Source organism: Plasmodium knowlesi (genome assembly GCF_000006355.2).
Source record: "Plasmodium knowlesi strain H genome assembly, chromosome: 13".
Lineage (NCBI taxonomy): Eukaryota > Apicomplexa > Aconoidasida > Haemosporida > Plasmodiidae > Plasmodium > Plasmodium knowlesi.
The window spans coordinates 655,702-681,784 of NC_011914.2; the positions used below are offsets into that span (position 1 = coordinate 655,702).

The following is a 26,083-nucleotide window of genomic DNA, read 5'->3' on the forward strand; positions in this document are numbered from 1 at the left end:
AGAATGACGATAACGAGAAAGCGGGATAAGCAGAGTGGTAATCTGACTGTTCCAGTTAAGAGCGGAAGGAGGTACAAGATCACTTCCTAAGGAGGGTGAAAATGACCGAGGACCAAGCTGCATGCAAATGCGATGGCACATTTATACATTGTACTAGGCACGTACACATTTTGTAAATCGCCTATTGTGGAACGGCACGGCGAGCCTCTCGTTGGGGATCCCGTCATTGTGAGGAGTACAAACTCGGCGTTGTTATAAAGAAGGTAAAAGATGGAAGAAGGAAAAAAAAAAAAAAAAAAAAGGCATCACATGGGGAACGGTTCTCAAATGCCCCCATAAGAATATCAAAAGCGTTGCAAAAGTAACATCAAAATAAAATTACATTTTTTTCCCGCCTTTGCAAATCTGTTTAGGACAAATTAAGCAGGATGTTGGAAGTTAAACAAAGGACACGGTGGGGCAATGGAATTTTAATTCATTTGGGGTTACATACGTAGGGGATACGTATGTCCTTTTTTTAAAAAAAGATTCTGCAAAACCTTTTTAAAAACAAATTTTGGCAAAAGCGGACAGTTCGCACAAATATGAGAAAAGCGTGTGCATACACATAGGTATTTTTGCGAATTGTCAAATGAGGGGGTGGAAATAAACTCACAAAAAAAAAAAAAAAAAAAAAAAGGTCCGCGCGATGTTTCCTTGGTCCTCGCTAGCATTTCGTGTAGCACCGGAAGGGGGATGGTGATGAAAAGGAATAAGCAAATGAGCAAAAATGCCCGTGAACAGATAGGCAGACAAACAGACGGGTGAGCAGATAAGTAAACAAATGAACGAATATACAGATGGCCCAAGAAACTCCGGGCGCATATTTATCATCTCACCCCCCCCCCCTGCCGCCGTTACAGCAACCATCGCACGAGGTACCGAAATACCAATCGCAACCAGCGGGGGTACCTCAAATTCAACTCGTCCATATGGACAAAATTGGAGGACTCGTAAATAATGTTTAGCTCCTTCTGGAACTGGCGCTTCAAATTTTCATCGTTTGTTTTGATTATGAAGCTCATCTCCAAGTCTCTGTACGTTGCTCGGTAGCCGTAGTTGGAGCTCCCAATCACGGTTCCCCATGGTAGGTCGCCCAAGTTCTGAATTAATGAGGTAGCATTATTAGCATCAATCTGATTATCGACACCGTGTTGATGATTATGGTCCATTTCTTCACTCTTTAAAATATTTTCACACACATTTTTTTTTTTTCTTTCGTCCAAATTAGCTGACCTGTTCAGGCAATTTTGATCATTATTAAACAGATGAGGAGAGCTAGCTATCCCAAAAGGGGGATTTTTTTTTTTTTTTTCTGACTGTTCATAATTTTGGTTGGTGCACACACTATTTGGAGCATTTTCCATCTGAGGGTTTCTGTCTACATAGGGTTCTTTACCAGAGGTGTTGTTGCTGTCAACAACTCCCGTCTGATAGGAACCATCAATTAGCCACATCCCCTTGGAGTGGAAGGTCCAGGAGGGCTTATGATATTCTAGATAAATATTTGTGCAGACTTTTTCCTTTTTCATCAAAGGGTCTGTTCTATTTAAATTTTTAAAAACGCTTACAATATTTTTGGTGATGAATTCAACGCACATGTGCGCACTGACTGTGTAGCCAAGGGGTATGTAGTAGGAAATGCCCTTGGATTTAAAAAAACTGTTTGCTGCTGGGGATGCTGTAATAAAACGTATTATGCCCTCTTTAAAGCACAGGTTGTCATATATATTTCTAAACAATTTTAAAAAATTTTCTGGGAAGTTCAAATACCCTGATGATATGATTAAACTTTGGTCATATTTCTTTACATTCTTAAGCATGCTTTCCAACATTTGGCTTTCGTCGTATATAGGGGGTGAGGAGAAGCCGCTCTGCAGCGCCAGCTCAACAGTAAGGATGCTTTCGCTCTTGATGAACAGGGGGCTAAAGAAGTCTTCTCGCTCGCTCAGGGAGGGACCACTTTCGGGTAACCGATATCCATCTAAGTCGTCATTGGGCATTTGTTTTTCTACCCCCCCTTGGGTATGCCGTAAAATATCCTCCTTGATTTGACTCAGCATGAACTGTATCCGTCTGTAGTACTGCTCACGGAAGGTATGAGCATCGACGAGTGGATTCATTAAGTCACTGTCCCAGTGGACACTCAAATCGAGATTCACGCTGAACGACATCTTCTGGATGCAGTTCACAATTTTATGAATGGAATCAGCTAACAATTTATTTTCAATCAAAATATACCGGTCTTGTCTATTTCGAAGGTAGCTATCGCTTATATTAGCCCCTGATAAAATGAGACGATCATCTCCGATATACACCTTCATGTGCATCACCCCAATGGCTTCATTGGCTCTGTAGGGTATAATATTATACAGCACAGCCCCTAGTAGGGGATTATGGAACAAGCTAATGTTTATGTTCCCTCCATAGCTGAAGAGGTCGGAAAGCATGCTCACCGAGGATTCTTTCAATTTCCCTTCTGGCCTCGTACCCCTTTGTTTGTCTAATAAAATATCTACTCTCAAGTTTTTGATGTGCTTATTATTTCTTATGGTTACTATTAACTCCTTCTCCAGTTCACCTATGCCTATGTATAGGCAGCTCATAACGATTCGTTTTTTGGAACTCCGGAACATGCCCTTCAGGGTGTCGAAGAATTCCGTGGGCGAGAACAGGACCCGCGCCTTGGGTTCTCGAATCACGAATTTTAGCGTCATCTTCTGTTCTGCTTCGTGTGGGGAAACGGTCCATCAAATCAGTTTTGCGTATCGCGTGGCCTATTTTTTTTTTTTTCGTGTCCCTTGATGTATCTCGCTTGACGTTCAGCCTTGGTGCGGATTCTCCGTGCTCCCTCCGGTTGAGTACTTCTGGCCCGTTCACGCTAGGCTGCACAGGGATGCGGACGCATATCAGGGGTATTTGTAAAAGAACTCTCCATATGTCACAGGGTCACCTAAAATGTAGTGAAGGAACAACGCAGTGACTTCCGTTCGTGTGCACCTAAGTATACATAAATACCAACTTCTCCACTGATGGATACGCTCTGCAGTTTCCTTCCCCTTCTACACCGTTAACATATATACAAATGGTGGTACACCCCAGTACCTCCACATATATATTTTCTGAGCTAATTTAGTTTATGGTTAACGAGCAGGTGGAGAGCAGCGAAGGGAGGCGAAGATGCGAATGAGAAAGGTACATATGATACGTGCAAAAGGCCTGCGGCGGGACGAATGCTAGACGTGTGTCCTGTTTGATACGCTATATTGTCGGAAGGGGAGAGAAATTTCCTCTCTTTTTGCAACCCTTTGTCTTCCAAAAAAAAAAAAAATGTACACCTTTAACAAAGAGGGTGTGTTATCACGTCAGGTGTGATATACAGTGGAAAAAAGTTGCTATAAGCCAGAGGGTAGATATCCCCACGCATAAGCGGATAGGCCTCTTCCTGACAGGTGATGCAAAAGCAGGAAGGACATACAAACCTGCATAATAAGGAAGTACAATTGCACGTTTGTTTTTCTTTTCCCCCGTAAGCTCTGCTTACCTCACCCTGTGCGTGTATAATGCTGAGGATGACGCGGTCCAGATGATCCCCCACAGATAAGCGGTTATTTTTTTCCAGAGGAACGCGAAAAAAAAAGAAAAATAAAAAACATAAAACAGTGAACTATGAAGTGAAAACCGGAAAACGGTGAATTGTGAAATTAAAACCGCAAACTATATACTGCGAAGGGGAAAGTGGAGCCTACGAGTTGGAGAATCACAGTGCAACTTATCTTAAAAAGGCGCGCCGGGAAAATGGTATAGCTCTTTTTTTTTGAATTTTCCGCACGTAGAAAATATGGATGGTGCTACGAGCTCGGCTCCATTCCTATACCGAAATGGCCAAACAGTCGAGGACAGTATAAATATATTACCTTTATGACAAAAGCCACTGACCTCAGTGTTCGCGCAGCTCAGTTTGTTTGTGGCCGCTTTTGCCTTACGCGATGGCCCCAACTTAAAAGATCAAACGGAAAAAAAAAAAAAAAAGAAAACAAAACAAAACAAAACAAAACAAAACAAAACAAAAAAAAGTGATAGAACATTTACGCATACTTGGTAGGCTATAATAACTATACTATGACCGCTTGGATAAAGTTCCTGGCCCCCTTGCGCGAAACTGCATACGGCCAAATATAGCAACGTGGCATCGTCACTAAAGGGATATATGCCCCCCTGGGCGTAGGGATAGTAAGTACATACTTATATATATAGATGGATATAATTAATGGCCGCCATTGAAAAGGACATCCGCGCGAGGGTTCAAAAGCCTGTTACAATTCTAAATTTCCCATTTTGCGAGTTATATTTTTTTCTATAAATTTACTTCATTCGAATTATAGCTCAAAAGTATTTTTTTTTTTTTTTTCCATTTTTTATGCTTCCCTTTAATTACCTTTTTGCAGACTTTTTTTGAAGGCCGAGTATTTTTGTGCCCCCGCGCCGTTTTCACAGTGTACGCTTGTACGCTTGCGCGGGAATAAAAAAAAAAAAAAAAAAAAAAAAAAAAAAAAAAAAATTACGCAATTTTTTCCAGCAGTTTTTTTGGGCCATTTTTAGGAAATTTTTTTTTTCTGGAAAAAAATATTTTGATGATCATTTGCGAACGTTTACTAGCTCAGCGTATGTGAAAAGTTGGTCGACTGTCCACTCGCGCGATTTGGGCATCTTCCCACGCGCGCTATTGCCGTTTGGATATGTAACTGTTTGGCATTTTGCCCATTCGCCATTTTCCCGTTAGCCATTTTCCCGTTTGCTATTTTCCCCTTTGCCTATTTACCCATTTGCCATTTCGCGTCATGTGAGAAGAACAACTTGGGAGTAGCATTTCATGAGCAGTATTACATGATCGCCACTTTCGGAGCATCCTTCTTTGGAGTGTCGCTTTTGGAGCAGCTCAGCGTTGCCGCGCGCAGTGATGACACGCCCAAAACGCTCCCTTTTTTTTTGCGTCCAATAAGGCGAATGCGACTGTACCGTTTGCACAGACTGTTAATGTTTCTTCCGATTTAACTCATGTCGCTTACACAGGGGTATATACTGCGCAGAGCAGAATATAGCACCCGACCCCTACTCCTACATTGATTTGCATCAACAACAGTGTTGCTTCGGGCGAGGTGGTCAGTTTATTCAACTTTTGATATATTCCTTTTTTTTTTTTTTTTTTTTTTTTTGTTATATAAACCTTTTAAAAAATTTCAAAACGCGAGACACAGAAACATTTAATCACTATCCTTTGGAGGTTGTTAACTTTTTTTTTATACAAGTCTGACAAGGGGGAAAGTTGCTTCTCGCATGCATGTACAGCGCTCCGTCGAACATTTCTCCAATCAGTATTACATATGGCCTCTTGCTAGACCAGAGGGTAACAGTTCTGGCGCGTCCAACTTACTAAGTAGATAGGAAGTGACAGAGGAGAAGCCAAGACAAACAGAGATATATCAATCAGAATATCTTCCAAGTTATCATAAGCTTATTGTGAAGGAGAGAGAGCAAAAAGAAAAAAAAGGGCTGCTCAACAGCTTCCTCCTCCTTCCCTTCCACCCCCCTTTTTACATATCTCAGAATAACTAAAATTAAAGCATATTTTCACACGCCTAAGTTGAGAAGTTGCGTAGGGACCCGTGGGGTAGGAAACGTTACCCACAAGATGATCGTGGAAAGGAAGGATAGAGGGAAGGCCATGTCATGTTTGCAAAGGTTCATGCATAGGAAGTATTCTTGCGAGGGCACACCTACATAGTTGCTACACGTGAGAGGGAGGAAATTCATTAAGGAAGGTAAATCTTAATCTGTCCTGCGAGAGAGCCTGGTGTCAAGTGGAAACAGTGCAAGAAATTAAAACCTAGTAACTCCAAAAGGATCTGATAAAGAAAAGTTTCAACGCAGATATAATAACGTACCCTCCATCGTGACAATCAAATTGGTGTTTATTTCCAACCCTACGGAGAGACTGCTCATTTGCAGACAGAACTAGTTTGGTTGTTTGGTTGTTACTTCTTTTTTTTTTTTTTTTTTTTTTTTTTTCCACGTATGTGAGTGGTGTGATCAGGCTAGTTGTCCAGATAGAGAGAAAAAAAAAAAAAAAAAAAGGGGCAAGCTAATTCCTTTCCCCAGTTAACTCCTCCCCCGCCGAGAAACATGTCCAATCGAAGTTCCATTAGGCAGAAAAACAAAATGACAATCCATGACACGTGGCGGAGAGTAACTATTCAGCGTATGAAGCACCCAAGCACAAACTTTTCCTGCAAGTACAAGGTTCCTTTTTGTGCGTACATGTGTAACACATATGCGGTGAAGTGCATCCAATAAGGGGAAGAGATATAGAAGAGTAGACAAGGGGAGGCTAGGACACCTGAAGAATTTTTTTTTTTTTTTTTTTTTTTTTTTTTTGTACAGTTTAGCAAATCGTTAGCGGGTAAAATCGCCCTTGCGTATATTATCCACGTGTAGTTGGAGGATAAGCCAAGTTTGGATGTCCAAGAGGACGAATCGGAGGTGTCAACACATCGTGTGTTACATATCCACACAACTGATCCGACTATATACCACCCAAGCGCCTAACGCCAAAATGGAGGAGAAGGCGCTGCAGACGCACATTACTCTCTTGTTTTACCTGATCGTCTTGTTCTACCTGAAGAACTTTACCTTTAGCTTTATGGATATGCCGAGGAAGCTCTACAAGTACATCAAGTTCTACTACTTCTTCCTAATTGTCCTAACCATCGTTGGGTTCTTTGGAAGATTGCTTGTGTTAACTAGATTAATTATTATTCAACAGATACAGAAAATTATCAACCATTTTTTTCTGGAGAATAGATCCCCTCGCTTAAGGAATACAAGACGGAATGGGAGGTTAAGGAGTATTGAGAGGAACAACGGTGCTCGTGCTCCTTTGGATAATGCGCCCGTTAGGGGGGGTAGGTATGAAGGAAAGGAGGATTGCAACGGTGGAAACCATAGGTTTGATGGGAAGGAGGACATCAGGGGCGATGTTTCGGTTAGTAGTGATGGCAGAGGCAGTAGTGATGGAAGAGCTAGTAGTGATGGAAGAGCTAGTAGTGATGGCAGAGCCAGTAGTGATGGCAGAGCCAGTAGTGATGGAAGAGCTAGTAGTGATGGAAGAGCTAGCAGTGATGACTCCCTAAGTAACGATGACAGCAAAAGCAAAGGTGCACGATGTAGCAGACTAGGCAATAAGGGAGTGCGCACCATCCTCAAGTTCATTCGAATTATTCGTATCAGAAGGAGGAAGTCTGCTGATGACGGGAAGAGACACGGAAAAAGTGATTCCCCCGATGAGGCAGACAGCAGCACCACCTCAGGTGGAAGAAGCAAATTTTATGTGAATATCGCCGACCGGCGTGATGATTGTTCAAGTGAGGACTGCACACCCAGCGCCGGGTCCAGTGCCTCCGAGATAGAGTCAACTAGTGTGAGGAGTGAACTTAGCAGTGAAGCAGATTATCAAGTGAATGAAGAAAGTCAAATCAATGCCCATAGTTTAGAACATGATGAAGAGGAGAAGGACCCATATCTGCACAATTATCTAACGAAGCAAAACTACCTCCGATTGTATACCCTCCTGGTGGATGCCCTTTTCAGTCCCAAGAATAATCTTACCATAAGGGATGACCCATCCAGGCTGGGTTTCCAAAGGAACATACGCAAATGCGCTCATTGTAAAAGTGAATTAAGTTATGCGAAAGAAGATAGACCTAGTGGGGTCGCTGGTGATTATTGTGCTACTTGCATAAGTCTTGAGAAGACATTTCCTAAGCCTATATTAAAGAAGAGCACCTGCTCCCTCCCCTCGACGGAAGATACACAAAAAAGGAAAGAGACCAAACGAATTCGCTTCAGCGCACAAGTAGAAACATACTACATAGACAAATATCTGACAGAAGATTCAGATTCTTATGAAATGCCTTTGGGTGGTGACAAGCGAAAAGGTATGTATAAACTGTTTGCAGAATACAACGTGGCTAATTCCGATATATTCAGCTACTACAACATGCGGAACAATGTGAACACCGTTTTTAGTGACTTCATGAATTTGGTTTACGATTACAAGGACAAAATTGTGCGTAGGCTTTAGGGTGGCAGAACAAAGATGATGAGAAAAAACAATTTCGGACCATTTTGTCACACTTTTTTTTTTTATTTTTTTTTTCATTTTTTAAAGTTTCGACCCGTTCCATACCTCGGGCGTTCCTGCTTTTCGCCTTCAGCTGCATTGCATCTGAATCTGCATCTTTATCCTTCCTTTATTTTATTTATTTTGCACCCCTACATTTGTGCAGTACTCGTTCTACCCACACACAATCCTTACCAGTGGACCCTTTTTTTGTTTGAACGCACATGTGTACATGTGCGTATGCTTTTTATCTAAGCCCCTTTGTGCTTTCTTACAAGAAAAGAAAAAAAAAAAAACCTTCGCATGACGGACCCACCGTTGTGTGTACATATGTTTTAAATGGTTTAGCAACCAATTCACAAAACGTTTCTCAAAAATTTTTAAAAGCGTTCCAGCACGAGTTTGTTTCGTAGGTGATAGTGTTCCATGGACAGTTAGGTGCACTTCTTCGTAGTATTACCTCTAAGCAACCTCCTATGCCATTCGGCTAGACTGTTCCTTACAGGTTCCCGCGAACTGCATCGGTTCTAAGTGCAGGTAGGCAGGGTGGTGAGAAACCACTTTCCCCAGCGCTACTACAAAATGGGTTGTCACCTAGCCGCTTTGTGACCAACGCGGTTGAATGGCCCCCCCTCCCCCCCCCATTGGGGGAAAAACTCCAAGTGTCATTTTTTGCGCGCCCCGATATTTCCAATGGAGCAAGAAAAAAAAAATGCATAAATATATACATGCATAAATATACACATACATAAATATACACATACATATATACATACATTTATGCATATGTATATGTATATGTTCATGAAGTGCGTGCCTACTTATTCCTTTGGCGGACCCCTGCAGCCTGCGCCACAGCAACGGCGCCACTTTTAAAAATTAGAGGGCATCCAACCCTTCCCTTCAGCATCGTGCGATGAGCACCAGTTTAATACCGCACATAGGGGAAATGTGGCTATTAGGGGGACAACAAACAGGTAATTCTTCCAACAGTCGCTTGTGCACCGGGGGTTCCTATTATGTAGCTTTTCTCTTCCCCCCCAAAAAAGGTTATGACTAAAGGGAGTGGTAAAAAAGAAGGTTTGCAACCTTTCGCTATATGACACGCACACACATGTTTTGATGGCACAAAAGGAGGAAGATGCTCGCAATGGTTCAAAATGTAACTGCGTAATTTATTTCTTTCCCTGAAGAGGCCTTAATCGTTTTCCATTATTTTTGGTTAACGAGTTATAGAAAAAAAAAAAAAAAAAAAAAAAAAAAAATTAGCTAACTACCTGACCTGTTCAGGCGATATTGGTGTCGCAAAACAAAGCAGTCCTACATGTCCAGATAAATTATTCGAAATAATCAGAACAACATTGTGTATATGATAGATCCAACTGCTTTCCCAATTCGCATATTTCCGTAACTCCCCAATGAAGAGGATCGCCATAAGTCGTGGAGTCTTCTCAACCGTGCAGAGACGATGCCACGACGTGCAGACTACATGGAGAAGGCATTATTTCTCCTCCATGAAAGACATAAGCGGTTTGAAGAATGCCATTTTAAATTATGCAGACTCAGTGGAGGACTTAGTTCAGAGAAGAGAAGAACATGAGGCAAAAGTTAAAGCCATTTTTGAGGACCACTGGAATGGGTATCCGGGAGAGAGCGAAATGTTGAGCCTTTTCTTGGGGTCATGTGAAAAAGAAATACTAAATGGAGAAGTGTCCAACATAGAAAGTTATGTTCAGGACAGACGTGCAAATGGGAAGAACATTAACTTGTCAAAAGGAAAAGAAGGACAGTTTTTGCATAGAACAAAGTTACTTAGAATATTAACCACCTGTGGAATTAGAGTATCACCAAAAGTATTGCTCTACTACGTCCTTGAGGCAGTGACGCAACTGAAAACACATCTAGAAGAACACAAGTTTAACATAATTAAAGATGATGCTGTAACGAAGAGGGAAAATTATGTGCGCATTAATAGTTACTACTACGATAAGGAAAAGGTACATGTGCCTTTCATGCCTTTGTACAAGGCGCTAAGCAACGTACTGTACAGCGTAAGTGAAAGCAGGATTGAATCTGTAGAGACATATGAACATTTGAAGGATCAGGTTATCCAGAATTATATGAATATAGAAGATGTTGTGAGGAAGGCACCAGCGTTTCTTAACATTAGTGTGTTCTTCTTCCTCGTCAATTCTTACATTTATTTGGGGAAAAATATAAAAATAAAAAACCTTTGCATAGATGTACTGAACCCGTATGTAAGTGCTATTTCGGAGGATGAAATGAACATTTCTTCGGATGACACCTTTTACCTAATTTTGGCATTACGCCTTTACTTTAGTAGCTTGTCCTACAATTCAGACGCTCTAAATCAGCTAAATATCTACAACAAACAGTTCGTCTCTTCCATATTATCTTTACCCAACCATTCGGATGGGGTTTACACTGATCAGAACGAAAAATACGCTTACATAACGGAGTTCCTTAATAGACAAGACAAAGCCGTCGAACTGAAGAAGGTGCACATCCCTCCATTCAATTATTCCTTGACATCTTTGAAGAACCAAACGCTTTATATTTTGGACTCAGCTCGGAAGTACTATGCTAATGAGGCGTCCACCCTGCGCAGTTGCGTCTTCTGGAGGTAAATGAGCAGAGGTATCTGAGCCCTCCCGGGACTGCCCTTCGCCCAGTAGTTAGTAGCAGTACATTATTGCTTCAATTACATTATTCCTCCCACACCCACACACACATACACAGGTACTACCTCGCCGCGAAGGACGGATTCACCCTTGTACGTCTATGCCAGAAGGAGGATTACAACGATTTGTTCACTGAGAGCAAGCGGGACGAAGTTTTGCAGGCATCTATCAGTCAGCATTACTTATACGATTGCGACCAGTTGGTTCGCCCACCCGGGAAGAAGAATGGGGAAGTTAAAGGTTAGTGTGATTCATAATGGATAAAGACCTGAAGTGTTTAGAAATATCAATTTTTTTTTTTTTATTTAGCTTGCACAGGTGGTGCATACTTATGCGTTCGCGCGTGTACCATGGGATATGATGAGTTCACAGGGGAAAGGTTATCCCCTATGAGTGGATGATAGCATGAGGGAATTTCGCCCGTTTTTTTCTCCAACTCATTGTGGTGTGCGTCACGAAGGGAAGCCGTGTTACCAGTCCATGTTTACTGTCGCAGTGGAGTTAGTCTCACAAGGAGGGGGGGAGTTCCCATTTTGTCTGCTGCTCCATATGATAACTTTGCAAACCCACGATTTCTGCTTTCCCCCCAAGAGATGATTTTCACCATGAGGTGGGGGGAGACTGGCGGCCACATTTACCCCACGATTCCACTTATCCGGAAATGAAAGGACCCTCCCCCCAAGGGAACAACTTCCCTCTTCACCGTGGTGCTGAATATAAAAATAAGAGAAAGCCACGTTGGGGAAGAACAAAAAGCTGTTCCATCGAAAAGATGTGCTACACAGTAGTCCACGACTGTGTGTTTACTGAGGTGATTTAAAAAAAAAAAAAAAAAAAAGGTAAACACTTGAGGAAGTAAAGATGTGCAGATAAGTATTATGCTCGCCGCGATTGCATATAAGTGGAAATTCCCCTCCCATAAACTTGCGGAAGTTAGCATAGCTCCTAATCATCATCACATTTGAACGAAGCCATAGAGGGTATCAGTGGAGTAGCAAGTAATGGCATAGTATGTTTTTTTTTTTTTTTTTTTTTTTTTTCCCCGCATATATATCATGACATGTTGTGCAAAGGAATCGGTATCTTCTCACCCATTATTGCGCTTTTGTTATATACATTTGTTTGCTGGCGCGCATGGGGAATCACCTTTGCAGTGCGCGGAATGCCATCCCGCGATTTCGTTATTGAAAGGGGGGAGGGACGAAAATGCGTATAGCACTATGGTGATGTATGCATTGGGATATAACCGCTAATTTGGTTGCTCTTTTTTTTTTTTTTTTTTTTTTTTTCCATCTTTCTTCATTTTTCTCTTCCCCATTTTGTTCCCTTTTTCTGCATTTCCTTTTCTTCGCATCCTTTGCAGCACCCTTTTAATTCCTGCGTAAGCAGCTACAATTTGATTTCAACTGAATTTAAATTTTTTCCATTATCATACGTATGTATGAGCAGTTAAGCGTAGCTGGCTACTGCCCATTTTTGTGCGCAAAAATACGGGAATTTTACCTGAACGGTTCATATATTTTTTTTTTTTTTTTTTTTTTTTAAATTAGCGCTCCACCTGAGTACGTAACGAGCTAGCCAAACGGATGTTACATATGCACGAATAAGTATGTACATTCGGATGTGCGCACATTCGTGATGAAAGAGAGAAGAGGTGTCTCTCGACTCTGCGCGTTTGTCAGCCTTCCCCAACGATGAACTACAACAACAGCTATGCCGACAGCAATATGCATGGGAGGCGAAAGGTCAACAATGCCAAGGAGAAGGAACAGGAGTCATGGAGCACTATGAATTATGTGAGAAATAGCCAAATGAATTTGGCTGGGGTGCCCGGCGTAGACACCATGATGGGAAATAGAAGTTACACAGACGCGTTGCCAAGGGAAAGCAACGTGAGCAGGGGTCTGCACGTCGGCCCGGGATATGAGCAGGCAGGTCCGCCCATCTACAACCTGGACGCAGACGCAGGTCACATGGGGGGCAACGTCAGTGGCAATGTTGGTGGTAGTGTTGGTGGCAATGTTGGTGCCCACCTGGGGAATCGCGCTGGCGCAAACTTCCAGCACACCTTCCTGAACCCCAGCGACCTGGGCGCAGCGAACACGGCCAGTGCTGCGCCACCCAGTTATGTGAACGCACACCCCATATGGGGCGCTAAGCGAAGCGAGTTCTATGCGGCAAGTGAGGCGAGCCACGCCACGAGCAGTGGAAGTTACCCCACGGGAGGAAGTCCCTTCCACCCTGGAGGATCAAGCGCAAACACGAATTTTCACAGTACGAATAAGTCCCCCAGTCAAGAAGGCAGAAGAGACGGCATGTACCCACATCTTGTTGGGCCAAAGAACGGAACACATGGAGCAGATAACCGTCTGCACTTTGTGAATGGTAGTATGAATAATGAGCATGAAATGAAGACACAGGTATTTATCCCGTCGCAACCATTTAAAGGAGAAAGTAGCAGTATGAGTGGAAGTCAAGTGAGTACGAGTGCCTTCCCTCAGTCGGAGAGGTGGAACAACAAAAGAGATGGCATGAAACCGGAGACAAACAAAGGAATCATGCACAATATATTTGAGAGTCTAACGAATACAGTACAGACAGATGATCCTATTAATAATATAATGAAACAGAGAGTTGCTAATATGGTTATGAGTGAGATAGAGAAGAAAATTGAAAATCATGATACTAGTTTTATTGGAAATAAGTTGGCACTGTTGAGGGGGTATTTTGACGTTACTCATTCATATGTTGCTAATAAAATAATGTTCATTCTGGTACCTTATGTGTACATACGGAAGGCTCTATGTGAGTCCAGGACTTATTATGTGTATACCCATTTGGAACGGATGATGGGGACTGGGCATCATCACAACAGCAACTATACGTCTGCCTTTTCACTTAACAAAGGAAGTTCCGAAAGTTATGCAGGTGGAATGGAGGAAAGTAGTAGCCTCGTTAAGGGGGGTGGTGCAAATAATCCTTTTGCGCATAATCAGACCTTTTTCTTTGACCCCAAGAGGGGCCCAGGGGGGGTGACTACCGTTGGAAATAACTTGGGCGGGGTGAATGATGTGGGAGGAGTGAACGGGGAAAGTAGCCAGGGTGGTGGTACCGATACACAACGGAGGAATCCAGGGAGACACAACTCAAACGACATAAACTACGTAGATTATAGCAGTAACATGGGAATCTTCAAAGCGGACCTGTACATACCGCTCATGTCTAGCATCACATACATCCTTCTGTATACTCTAACGGTCACTGCTCAGAAAAACAACTTTGTATTTAACCCGGACAACCTCTTCAGCATAACATCCTATGTCTTCCTGCTGCTATTCCTAGAAACAGCCATTATTAAATTTTTATTTTTACTAACATGTCGAGATATTAACCTCTCCTTTTTGCACATCCTATCATTTATTTCGTACAAGTTCGTAATCCTGTGTGGGTTGATACTTACCAAGTTTTTCTTCTACTTGTTGCACTTCACGTGTGCGTCTCTCTACGGGGTACCAGAAGATATTTTAGACAAGGGCCAGTTAGACACTGATATCGTAACGAACAAGAACACGCATAATGCATTCAAGAGCATGAATGCACCCCCCTCGTCTAGGTTCAGCCCCTACAGTATTGTCTTCTTTCTAAATAGCCGTACCATGTATCGCCTGACCCAAATTTACTTTTACGTAACAGTCAGTGTTCAGATGATGCAGCTCTTTAAGTCTATTCACCTCTACGTGCACGATAACTCCAGCTTGTCCAATCACGTAAACATCAAGCGGATTAACATTTTGATTCTCATTTTTTCCCTTTCCCAAATTTTTTTGTGCTGGATTTTAACTCCCTACTTCACATGATGGGGCAGGAGGGGGGGGGCGACACAATGCTTCGAAGAAAGGAGCGGATAATCCCCCTGTAGTTGTTTCCTTTTTTTTTTTTTTTTTTTTTTTTATGTGTTATTTTGATCTCTTCATACGTCTTCCTTATTTTTTTTTATTTTTTTACGCCACTTTTCCATCTCAACTGATTTGTGTATGGCCAACTTGTTTGAAAAAAAGTTTGCGCTTCCATGCGGAGTGGTGAAGCTAGCCATGTTGCCAAGGGCGCATGTATATATACACATATGAGCGTAGTTTTTTCTTTTCCTTTTTCTAATTTACACCAGGGGCTAATAATAACAGAAGGAAATAAAAAAAAAAAAAAAAAAAAAGGGGGGGAAAAAAATAACAGACTCTTGCGGATGTCCGTCGCGCATATTGTGGAAAAGAGCGGAGCGTTTATGCGCCCAAGGGGGGGGAGGGGAGGAGGTACTGCATACCGTCCTTCCCTTGTTTGCTAACTTAATGGGCATAGCGAGATCAGTCTACTACACAACACAAATGATCATTTTTTTTTCTTTTCTTTTTTTTTCCTTCTTATTCATAAATTGTGTTTCTTCTTTTTTTTTTTGTCCTGCATAAAAAAAGAAAAAAGTAAACTTCGCCCCAAAACATCTAAACACCAGGTCAAATATTGTTGTTCTAACACCCTAAAATGCGAAACCGTCACCCATTATCCTAAACCTTTCCTTTTCCCTTTTTTTTTTTTTTTTTTTTTTGTGTCGGGTGATTCGTCCCCAGTTTCCGGTTTCCCGGCCGTCCAGTTCAATCCCTGTCTGCGAGGAGTTCCTTCCTATTCTCTCCTCCCCCCCTTAAAGCATACTAAACCCTAACCACGGAACCTAAATCATGATCCCTAGGACCTTATTCCTATGCCCCTGAAACTTTTATCTAGCACCCTTAAAGCGTTACTCGTACACCCTGAACCCTTACTTCCTTTACCCCTACAACCTTATTCTAACACCCCCAACAACCTTATTCCTATACCGCACAACCTTCCTCCTAAACCCGGAACGTGACTGCTGACAACCCTAAGATCTTCTTCCTAAAACCGGAATCTGAACCCGAAACCCTTAAAACCCTTAAAACCCTTAAAACCCTTAAAACCCTTAAAACCCTTAAAACCCTTAAAACCCTTAAAACCCTTAAAACCCTTAAAACCCTGAAAACCCGAAACCGTAGGAACCCGAAACCGTAGAAACCCGAAATCTTAAGAACCCGAAACCCTAAGAACCCGAAACCCCTAAAACCTGAACCCCTAAAACCTGAACCCCTAAAGCATGAACCCCTGAACCCTGGAAACCCTAAACCCTAAAACCCTAAACCGTAGACCCTGAACCGTGAACGCCTATACCATGAAACCCTGAACCATGAAAACCCTAAGAACCCGAAACCCTAAACCCTGAAACCCTAAACCCTAAACCCTAAACCCTAAACCCTAAACCATGAAACCCTAAACCTTGAAACCCTAAACCCTAAACCCTAAATCCTGAAACCCTAAACCCTAAACCCTAAACCCTAAACCTAAACCGTGAACTCTGAACCCTGTACCTTGAACCCTAAACCACGAACCCTAAACCACGAACCCTAAACCACGAACCCTAAACCACGAACCCTAAACCACGAACCCTAAACCACGAACCCTAAACCACGAACCCTAAACCACGAACCCTAAACCACGAACCCTAAACCCTGAACCCTAAACCCTAAAACATAAACCTTGAACCACGAACCCTAAACCACGAACCCTAAACCACGAACCCTAAACCACGAACCCTAAACCACGAACCCTAAACCACGAACCCTAAACCACGAACCCTAAACCACGAACCCTAAACCACGAACCCTAAACCACGAACCCTAAACCACGAACCCTAAACCACGAACCCTAAACCACGAACCCTAAACCACGAACCCTAAACCACGAACCCTAAACCACGAACCCTAAACCACGAACCCTAAACCACGAACCCTAAACCACGAACCCTAAACCACGAACCCTAAACCACGAACCCTAAACCACGAACCCTAAACCACGAACCCTAAACCACGAACCCTAAACCACGAACCCTAAACCACGAACCCTAAACCACGAACCCTAAACCTCGAACCCTAAACCACGAACCCTAAACCCTAAACCCTGAAACCATAAACCCTGAACGCTAAACCCTAAACCCTAAACCCTGAAACCCTAAACCCTGAAACCCTAAACCCTGAAACCCTAAACCCTGAAACCCTAAACCCTGAAACCCTAAACCCTGAAACCCTAAACCCTGAAACCCTAAACCTTGAAACCCTAAACCCTGAAACCCTAAACCCTGAAACCCTAAACCCTGAAACCCTAAACCCTGAAACCCTAAACCCTAAACCCTAAATTTGGAAACTCTTTTTTTATTGTACTTATTCTGCGATGGTGTAGAAGGGGGAAATGTAATAATAAGCATATATGTGAGTCTTTGTGAGGGTTGGAGGGAGGGTGGTAGGAGATGAAGTAACTGATGAGAAATAGTTTCGGGTACTATATTGAGGGGAATGTTTTTCACATTTATTATCGTTTTTTTAATAGGTTCGAAAGAAATAAGTATATATTTTTTTCCGGTTGTAGCAATTTTTAAGTATTTTTTTTGGAATTTTCATTTTTTTAAAAGTGGGGGGGGGGGGGGAAGGGATGGGAAAAATTATATCGTTTTTAAAAGGACGAAAGGAGGAAAATAATATCTTGTGGGGGTAGTAAATGGAATGTTTTTTTTTTTTTTAATGAAAATGAAGGAGCGGAACAAAGTAGAAATAATAAGTTAAAGCATATATAGGTTCGTCATATTGCATAGGAAGGGGGAGGATGGGAAGAAAAAATTATTCTCATTTCAAGAAACGTCTTGCCCATATCTTCTTCAAATATAGAAACTAATCTAAGGAAAAAAGGTCCTTACCCCCTCCAAAAGAAAAATAAAATAAAAAGGATCTTAGAATACTTTCATTCTCTTTTATTTCTTTTCTTTTCCCCCCCTTTTTTTCCCTTCTTTTTTTCTTTTGGGGGGTACCATGTACAGTAACCATGGATGGGCAAGTAAGGATTTCTTTTTTTTTATTACACCTATAGAAACTTATATGTTACCCAAGCATAATGTTATGTGTGAATAGTGGAATTGAAGTGGAGAAGAAATGTGTGTATATATTTACATGTTCCTTACGTACACATTTTACTTCTCCTTTGTCAATTACTTGTAGAAAATGGATCTGGATAAGGATTTACCGTCGAAGAAGGAATTCTATGATAAGTTCGATGGGGAAGATGGAACGGAGTGCACTAACATAAGGGGCGGCACAGTGAATTTGACGGATATATTAAGACAAGCATTAGCAGAATACAGCAGCTATTCATACATGGCGTTTTTTTTCACCAAGGCTTATTGTCTCGCATGTAAGAGAAAGGAGGATTTTACAGCTAATACAGAGAAGTCACACTTAAAGGAAGCACCATGTCAAGCCTTCTATCATTGGATGGGAAAAACGAACTCTACCCTTCTGGATGAGAAGAAGTTAAAGGGACTTGTAGAAAATATTTACACGACGCTGGGAAGTTATTTCGGTGATAATAAATGTAATGTTACATACGCTGACGTTGACAATACCAATGAGCTTTTCAAGCACAGAAGGAAGTTATTCGAACATTACTATGATTGCCTTCATGTGCGAAAGTATTTAGAGCAAGTAAGTGACGCAACGAAGGATGGAAATTGGGCTTTCTACAAAAATGACGTTGATTCGGCATGTAAGTCTGTAGGAGAGCACTGCGCTGGTAATAATGACCCCTATTGCAAGGAATATAACAACACCTACAAATATTACTGCAACGGAATAGAGGAACAACCAATGAAGTGTCCTACATTAACGGAACTCCCAGCACATTCGGAATTGCAGACGGAACTCCAGGAGGAAACTGAAACAGAACCCGAGGTGAAAAGCACGGCACTAGAGTTCTCTGGTTCTGGGCATGAGAGGGGGGATACTGCGCAAACAATGGACAGCCACTTCAGAACAACGCTTCCTACAGGAAGCACCACTGGTAGTGGTGCCCAACGCGGTTCTCCCATCGTATCTACCGCCGTGGGTGGTACATTATTCACATTAGGATTACCATTAGCTGCTTTCCTTTCTTACAAGGTAAAACTACATAATTACATAATTACAACTACATAATTACAACTACATAATTACATAATTACAACTACATAATTATAACTACATAATTACATAATTACAACTACATATTTACCACCATTATAGTGACCCATTATAATAGAAAATTATAATAAACCATTATAATGAACAATTAAGAATTAAGAATTATAATTGCCCATCACAATTATAATTATAGTTATAATTATAAATTAACTCTATAATTATAATTATTACAATATTTTGTAATTATAATAGATAGTAATAGTTATAAATTACAGTTATAATTACAATTATAATTATAATGGTGAAGTGTGTGTATGCACACACATACACACCTATTATACCATCCTATTAATACTTATTTTATTATTTATTTTTTTAATTTAGAATAAAAATAGATTGAACTTCATATATATTTCGTATACATTTCCATGCCCTTCCCTTCTTTCCTTTCTTTCTTTTTCCTTTCTTCTTATTTAGTATGATCTCCTACCCTCTTCGATAAGTAACCGACTTAAGAACATTGTAGGAGGGGGCAGTAGCAGAAGTAGAAGAGTAAGATCTGTGAGACGAAATTTCGATGGTTCCACAGCGGATGATGCTTCAACAGTAGGTTCCACATTAGGTGACGACTCAACAGTAGATTATTCCACAGCAGAAGATGTTTCGACCATCTATGATGATGGACAACGACGTCAACCAACCGGAAGAACACGAACAAGAACAAATAATGGAAGATCAGGGAATATACGTTACTATGCCACGTAATATTCCTTTTCCTTTTCTTTTCTTCTTATTCTTATTCTTTTTTTTTCCTTTTCCTTTTCTTTCCCTTCCTTTTCTTTCTTTTTTTTTTTTTTTTTTTTTTTATTAATTCTTAAACTTCTTTTTTTCTTCTTTTTAAATTTTTTGTATGATTGTATAAAAATGTTCACATTGATGTGTAATCCATATAAGTGAAAGAGAGAAAAAAAAAAAAAAAAAAAAAAAAATTCTCTCTTCCACTTTATTCTTATTTTTCGGCAACTTCCTTTTACTGAACATCTAAAGTGTTCATTAAATTTTTTTTGTTACACAATTTTTGTTTTAATAATTTTTTTCTATTTTAATAATTCTTCCATCCTCCTCCTTTAAACGTCCAATTGTGTACATTTGTAAAAATGTTGTGCTTCCTCCACATTTTTTTGCGCGGAAACAGTAGTATAGTCCGCGAGTGGTTGCGAACTGTTCGCAAAATAGGTTCCTCGCGAAGGTGTTCTCGGGAATAAGTTGGCCGAATTTTTGTGAAGGTGTTCCCGCTCAGGGGTGTTTTGGCGGAGATTAATCCTCCTTTTTTTTATGTCATACACATCTTCTTTAGGTGTAATGCCCATATGAAGAGGTCTAAAATTGCAATGTCCTCACATGGAAGAAGAAGAAGAAGGCGTCCTTTTCCCTTCTTTCTTTTTCATTCGATTTTAAGTGTAATATTAGTCGAAAAAAAAAAATTTTTCCAAAAAAAAAAAAAATTAAATATGCCCTAAAATAAAACTTGTCACACAGGGAAAATTAGACAAAGAAAAAAAAAAAAGAAGGAAATTGTTCGAGGTACTACTTCCTTCTTTGGTTCCGTCGAATGGAATACGTACAACACTGCGCGAAGGATAATACATTAACTTTTTCCTTATGTTCATTCCCACCTCCTTTTTTTTGGGGGGGCGCACTTTGGTTGTTCGCTCTTTTGTAGTACAATGAGCTTAAATACAGATCGCGCGCAGATATATTTTTCATTAATAAAATGAAGTTATCGCATGTAAGCGCGCGAACAACGCACTGATGATTTAATTTTTTTTTTTTTCCTGTGTCGGAGGGAAAAATATTGTGCATTCTTTGCTTAGGGTAGATGAATTAAATAATAAAGGTTTCGCGGAGGAAAATATAAAAAGGACAAAGGACAAATAAATGGAACGTATTCTGTGTGCATTGCTCAAGGAGAAAAGTACAAATGGGAAATTGTATACAAGAACTGTATAGCATGTGCACTATTTGGATAAAGGCCTGTTAGGGTCACGTTCAGGCACGTGGCCAATCTTCCTAGATAGATGCTCTTGTTATTTTTTTTTTGGAAGGGGGGGGAGGACATTCTTTGGACAACCTTTTTAATGTAAAATGTATGTATGCTTTAAGAAGGTTGTTTGTGCCAACACGTATGTACACACAATTTTTCTTTTCCTTCTTTTTTGTCGGCTAAGAATTTATAGCCCAAAGTTTGCACTCTTCTAAGGGACGAAGCAGGGAACTCTTCCGTCAGCAAAGAAAAAAAAAAATGAGACTAGCCCCTCTCTGGATAATAAGCTCCTTCTTTGCCTTCGCGTTGGCACATGACATTGAAAATGTAAAGGAGAAGATGGGATCCTCCACATCTCTTAAGGAAGAAACAAACATACATACATATATGTGTGTATACACAGGAGCGTGTGTGCAATAAAAATCTCCAATCATCCTAACAGCCTCCCTCCTACACCCTTTCCTTCTATTTTCCTTTACAACCCTTTTTTTTTCTTCTAGCCCTTTCGATTCTTGGAACACCCTCTAAGAGCAGAAGGAAAAGGAAGGTGGCATAGGTGCCTACTCTACTTTTTTTCTTTTGTGTGTGGAGGAAATAATTAACTTTGGGAAAAAATTCTTTAAGCGAAACTTCAATTTATTTCCCCCCATTATTATACATAATATTTTGAACTACTTTTATTATACCTCATGCAGTAGGACAATGTTAAGATTTTGTATATGTTAAGTGGAACGGAATTATTATACATATGTGCAAGGAATAGGGGGAATGTTAATCACACCATTAAGTATTCCTTTTTAGGAAAAGGATATGTACACATAATGCACATATATATAGGATTCTATATATATATCCCGTCCTCTTCATATATATGTGAAGGTACCAAAGCACCAAACAAAAAGAGGCGCAACTTAAACCACGATTACAACAACATCATCGAGGTAATCATGTAGTAGATGATGATTACCATCTCACGTGGTTATCTTCCTACATGATTATCACCAATATCTACCATATATTCACCACCTGTCAGGTGAATTTTAATCTTCCACCTAGGGAAAGATGAACAAATAATGTAGGACAGCAACCACCAAAACAACCATCACAAACATGGTTCCCATCATTAACAGGAAGAGAAAGGGCAAATAATAATTTTTTAAATAGTAGAAATTTTAATCATGTCATCATCTTCCTTCCCCCCACCTTTGTATACATTCAACAGTTAATACATTTCATATGCATATAGTTCGTACCCATGTAAATCGCGCATGTACTTTACATATATATGTATAATATGAAAATACATATAAATAATATGTACATGTGCAGTAATTCATATTTACGATAATATGTACTTCGGCGACATGCATATAGAATACACGAAGGAAATAATATGTATTAAAATAAATGAACGTATAGGAGGGAGTAATATGCAGCAGAAGCATAAACTTAGAGGGGGCATCACTGAGTATTGCACGGAGCATTACACAGTAGTTTATGGGAGGAGTGTATGCGTGGAGTAATATTGTACATACGTACATATATGTATGTATATATATATATATATTATTTTATAATCACCTAATATAAATGTGCATGAACAATGAATGAAACTCCAGGTGATGTATATCAATCCTGGAATAAGTGCGGAGTAATTTGTACATGTTGTGCTCAGGGGAATAAGCAGCAGGTGCAGGATGATCTACAGAGAATATTACTAAAACATGGGGGTCCCCAGGAACATAGGGATAGGATTCTATACGCTTGGTGTGAGGTAAAAGGAATGAGTGCAGTACGCCAGGAAGGGAAAGTGAGTAAGTTGGACGAATATTGCAGTTATTTCTATTATTGGTTAGGGGAGAAGTGGATGAAAGAAGTAAAGCAACGCAAAGCAACATGGGAGAATATAAATAAAATATACGAACTCCTACAGAGTAAGCTGCCCTTCGGGCGGAACTGTAACCCCCTATATAAGGACATTACCGAGGAATATTTCGGTCCAATGAAAATATTATTTGATTACCTAGGCAATTACGACAGAATAAAAAGTGGGGTAGATAACGAATGTAAAAAAATATATAAGGAAGAATGTAAAAATAGCTGTGATAATAGAGGGTGTAAGGAAAAAGTGTGCAAGGAAGTTGTGGATGAGGTTTTAAAAGCATATAAGAAAATGGATGAGCATTGTTATATTACTAATGATGATTATGAAGAAGGTCATTATTGCAAAAAATTCCGTGATGTGTTAGAGTGTGATGTTATTTCTAAACTGAAGGAAATAATTGTAAAATTGGGAATGAACTTGGAAGAACTGAAGGAAGGATTAAGTGCGTGTAAAATTGCAGATCCTTCATCGGATTCTGTCGACGAAGGAGAAAAGGAGACCTTCGAGGAAAATGAAGAAGAGGAGGGGGAGACTGAATTAGGAACAACGGAGGAAACTGCTAAACAATTGCTATCCACCAACGTGGGAGAACAGGGAATACAAGGTAAGACAGGTCATGCAGTAGGTAAGGACAAAGGGAGGGTAGGTACCATTGGTTAAAGGTGTTATTATAAGGAGGGGCCAAGGGGAAAAACACATGCAGAAGGAAACACACACATACCCAAATGGTACAACCAGAAATATATGTATCCCAAATTTATAGCATACATGTGCATTACTATTACTATAAATGCAAAAGAAAAAAAGGGAAAGAAGGCAATATTCTGAAATTGAATATGCATCCTCCGTGCAGAGAGTGCTATGCGTGCTCCCAGCATATTGGACTATGTTGGAAGTTGATACTTTTTCTCTTCTTTTATTCCTTCATTTCATAGGTTTAGTTGGTCCTGAACGTGATGCAGGTCCAGGAGGTCGAATGGGTGAATCAGGTGAGGCAATTGCAGGAGGTAAGTATGTGTAGAATTTAGTTACATATGAAGAAAATGTAGCTTTAGTAGTTAAAAGAACTATGCCAGGTAGGAGAGTAAAATATCTCGCGTGGGTGTAGGGCAGGTGACTCACAGGGAACAACCTTACTAAGGAAGGAGAAAGAAGGTTCAAATGAAAGAAAAAGGCACACCTACAAAGGAAAGGCGGAAAAAGCACCTCCACCCTCATGGGTACCTCCAATAATAATGTGCATCTCAAACAAAGATGTGAGCACACCACACCAATGTTGTTTTTCCTCCTTTCCGCTTTTTTTAGCTAACTGATATTTTTTCCTTCTTTGTACTTATTAATTTTATTTAGGTGATATTCCTCAAGTTACCTCCGAGGATGATGGAGTGAACCATATTTCTGGTGAAGAAGGGCATTCTGGTTCACACATTCCAGCAGAAACAGAGAATTTTCAGAAGGAAGACGAAGACGAAGACGAAGAAGAAGAAGAAGTTCTTCCTTCCATCAGTACTTCTCATACTTCTAGCAGCAGTTCTTCCTCTAGCAGTAGTAGCAGTTCTTCTCTCATTGTTCAGAACATCGCGGATGGTACAAGAGGTGGAACAGGATCAGTAGGATCAGCAGAACCGGTGCAGACAGAGCAACTGTCACAGAAAGGAGGGAGTACTCAAAGAGTCACGAAGAGTTTGGAGCTCCCGCAGGCTGCACACTCCTCCGGGGATTCATTCTCCCATTCCACACTCCCGGGGGAAGTGCCCTTATCAGGGATCAGACCTGGAGGAGAGGGGATTCATTCCTCTTCCACCCTAGAAACAGAAGGGGCCACCCTTACTGGATCCACGAATGCTTACATACCCATTCCAGCTTCTGTTGGTGGTGGACTTGCCACAGTAGGTCTACCAGCCCTTGTTTATGCTTTATATAAGGTAACGAAAAACAGCACAGCGAAACAGAACAACAGTTGTAAAGACCACCCTAATACACCCCTTCCTTTTCTTTTATTTTTTCCCTTCCACCTCTCACTTTTTTTTTTTTTTTTTTTTTTTTTTTCAGTATACCAATTTATTCTCCGGAATACGTGGTACATACTCCGGTAGAAGCAGCAGAAAGACAATATCCTTTCGACAAGACTTAAACACATTCTCAGGCGATTCTTACACAGAATATGATTCAACCATAGGTGGGGAATCGTCCACCCTAGGTGGTAGTGGTGGATCGTCCACCGATGTTTCGACCATCTATGATGATGAAGGACAACGACCAAGCGGAAGAACACGGGCAACAAATAATAGAAGATCAGGAAATATACGTTACTATGCCACGTAATATTCCTTCACTCTTTTCTTCTTTCTTTTTCTTTTTTTCTTTATTTTCTTTTTCCTTTCTTTTTTCTTTATTTTCCTTCTCTTTCCTTCTCTTTCCTTTCCTTCTCTTTCCTTTCCTTCTCTTTCCTTCTCTTTTTTCTTTCTTTTTTTTCTTTTTGTTCTCTGGTAAGAGGCGGGCTGCGAAATTCGCCAGTTCGTGAGCGCGAATAAAATTGCGGAGCTGTTATTCCCAAAGAAGAGATGGTGATATGCACGAGGTTGGAAAATTACACCCACGCGCGGCTATGTGTCTTATGTGCGCCTTTGGGGATTTGGAGGGGATAGTGGTTCCTTGGGCTCGGTTCTACTCGTGTGCCGAAATGGAAGCCTCAAGTTTGTCCATACGTTCGTATATTTTTCCCCTCTTTTTTTTTTTTCACCAAGCCACCTTGCACTACCTTTCCTGCACACATTTTCCCGCAGTAAAATATGACTCTTCGGATATTTCATTTTTCCTTTAATCTCCGCCCGCCTCGTGGTACATATTCTCCGGCGTCCTGGGAACCGATGGGAACGCCTACTCTTACCTCTCATACTATTTTGATTCCTCCCACATTATGGTTTAATTTAAAACGTTCAACTCATCGGGAGTGTACCTCGCCAATTCACTCGATCTGTGTTTTGTTATTTTTTATTTTATTTATTTATTTTTTTTTTTTTTTCCCGCGGACATTTTTGAGGCATTCCCCACCTGGGTGGATAGGAACGAAATGCAGCGGAGATGAAGAAAATTAGTTTTGCGAGGACACGGAGAAAGAAGAACCTGCAGGCCCCAGACAAATGATGTGCCAGCGCAGACTTTACATTC

General features: G+C 40.7%; 6 protein-coding genes across 6 annotated transcripts; 5 read left to right on the forward strand and 1 right to left on the reverse strand.

Moving 5' to 3' along the window:
• Positions 1 to 896: 896 nt before the first annotated feature.
• Positions 897 to 2,756, reverse strand: PKNH_1314000 (phosphatidylglycerophosphate synthase, putative; the record flags this gene model as incomplete). Its single annotated transcript, XM_002258087.1, has 1 exon — positions 897 to 2,756. The coding sequence occupies one exon, from the start codon at positions 2,754 to 2,756 to the stop codon at positions 897 to 899; it is 1,860 nt and encodes a 619-aa protein (XP_002258123.1).
• Positions 2,757 to 6,652: 3,896 nt separating this feature from the next.
• Positions 6,653 to 8,179, forward strand: PKNH_1314100 (conserved Plasmodium protein, unknown function; the record flags this gene model as incomplete). Its single annotated transcript, XM_002258086.1, has 1 exon — positions 6,653 to 8,179. The coding sequence occupies one exon, from the start codon at positions 6,653 to 6,655 to the stop codon at positions 8,177 to 8,179; it is 1,527 nt and encodes a 508-aa protein (XP_002258122.1).
• Positions 8,180 to 9,636: 1,457 nt separating this feature from the next.
• Positions 9,637 to 11,165, forward strand: PKNH_1314200 (conserved Plasmodium protein, unknown function; the record flags this gene model as incomplete). The annotated part of the gene is made up of 2 exons (XM_002258085.1): positions 9,637 to 10,862; positions 10,979 to 11,165. 2 exons carry the CDS (start codon positions 9,637 to 9,639, stop codon positions 11,163 to 11,165), a joined length of 1,413 nt encoding a protein of 470 aa, XP_002258121.1.
• A 1,449-nt stretch (positions 11,166 to 12,614) lies between these two features.
• On the forward strand, positions 12,615 to 14,777 carry PKNH_1314300 (protein transport protein YIF1, putative; the record flags this gene model as incomplete). The annotated part of the gene is made up of 1 exon (XM_002258084.1): positions 12,615 to 14,777. The coding sequence occupies one exon, from the start codon at positions 12,615 to 12,617 to the stop codon at positions 14,775 to 14,777; it is 2,163 nt and encodes a 720-aa protein (XP_002258120.1).
• A 3,076-nt stretch (positions 14,778 to 17,853) lies between these two features.
• On the forward strand, positions 17,854 to 19,748 carry PKNH_1314400 (KIR protein; the record flags this gene model as incomplete). The annotated part of the gene is made up of 3 exons (XM_002258083.1): positions 17,854 to 17,865; positions 18,027 to 18,962; positions 19,461 to 19,748. 3 exons carry the CDS (start codon positions 17,854 to 17,856, stop codon positions 19,746 to 19,748), a joined length of 1,236 nt encoding a protein of 411 aa, XP_002258119.1.
• Positions 19,749 to 22,630: 2,882 nt separating this feature from the next.
• Positions 22,631 to 25,237, forward strand: PKNH_1314500 (KIR protein; the record flags this gene model as incomplete). Its single annotated transcript, XM_002258082.1, has 4 exons — positions 22,631 to 23,516; positions 23,848 to 23,919; positions 24,263 to 24,837; positions 24,965 to 25,237. 4 exons carry the CDS (start codon positions 22,631 to 22,633, stop codon positions 25,235 to 25,237), a joined length of 1,806 nt encoding a protein of 601 aa, XP_002258118.1.
• Positions 25,238 to 26,083: the final 846 nt, after the last annotated feature.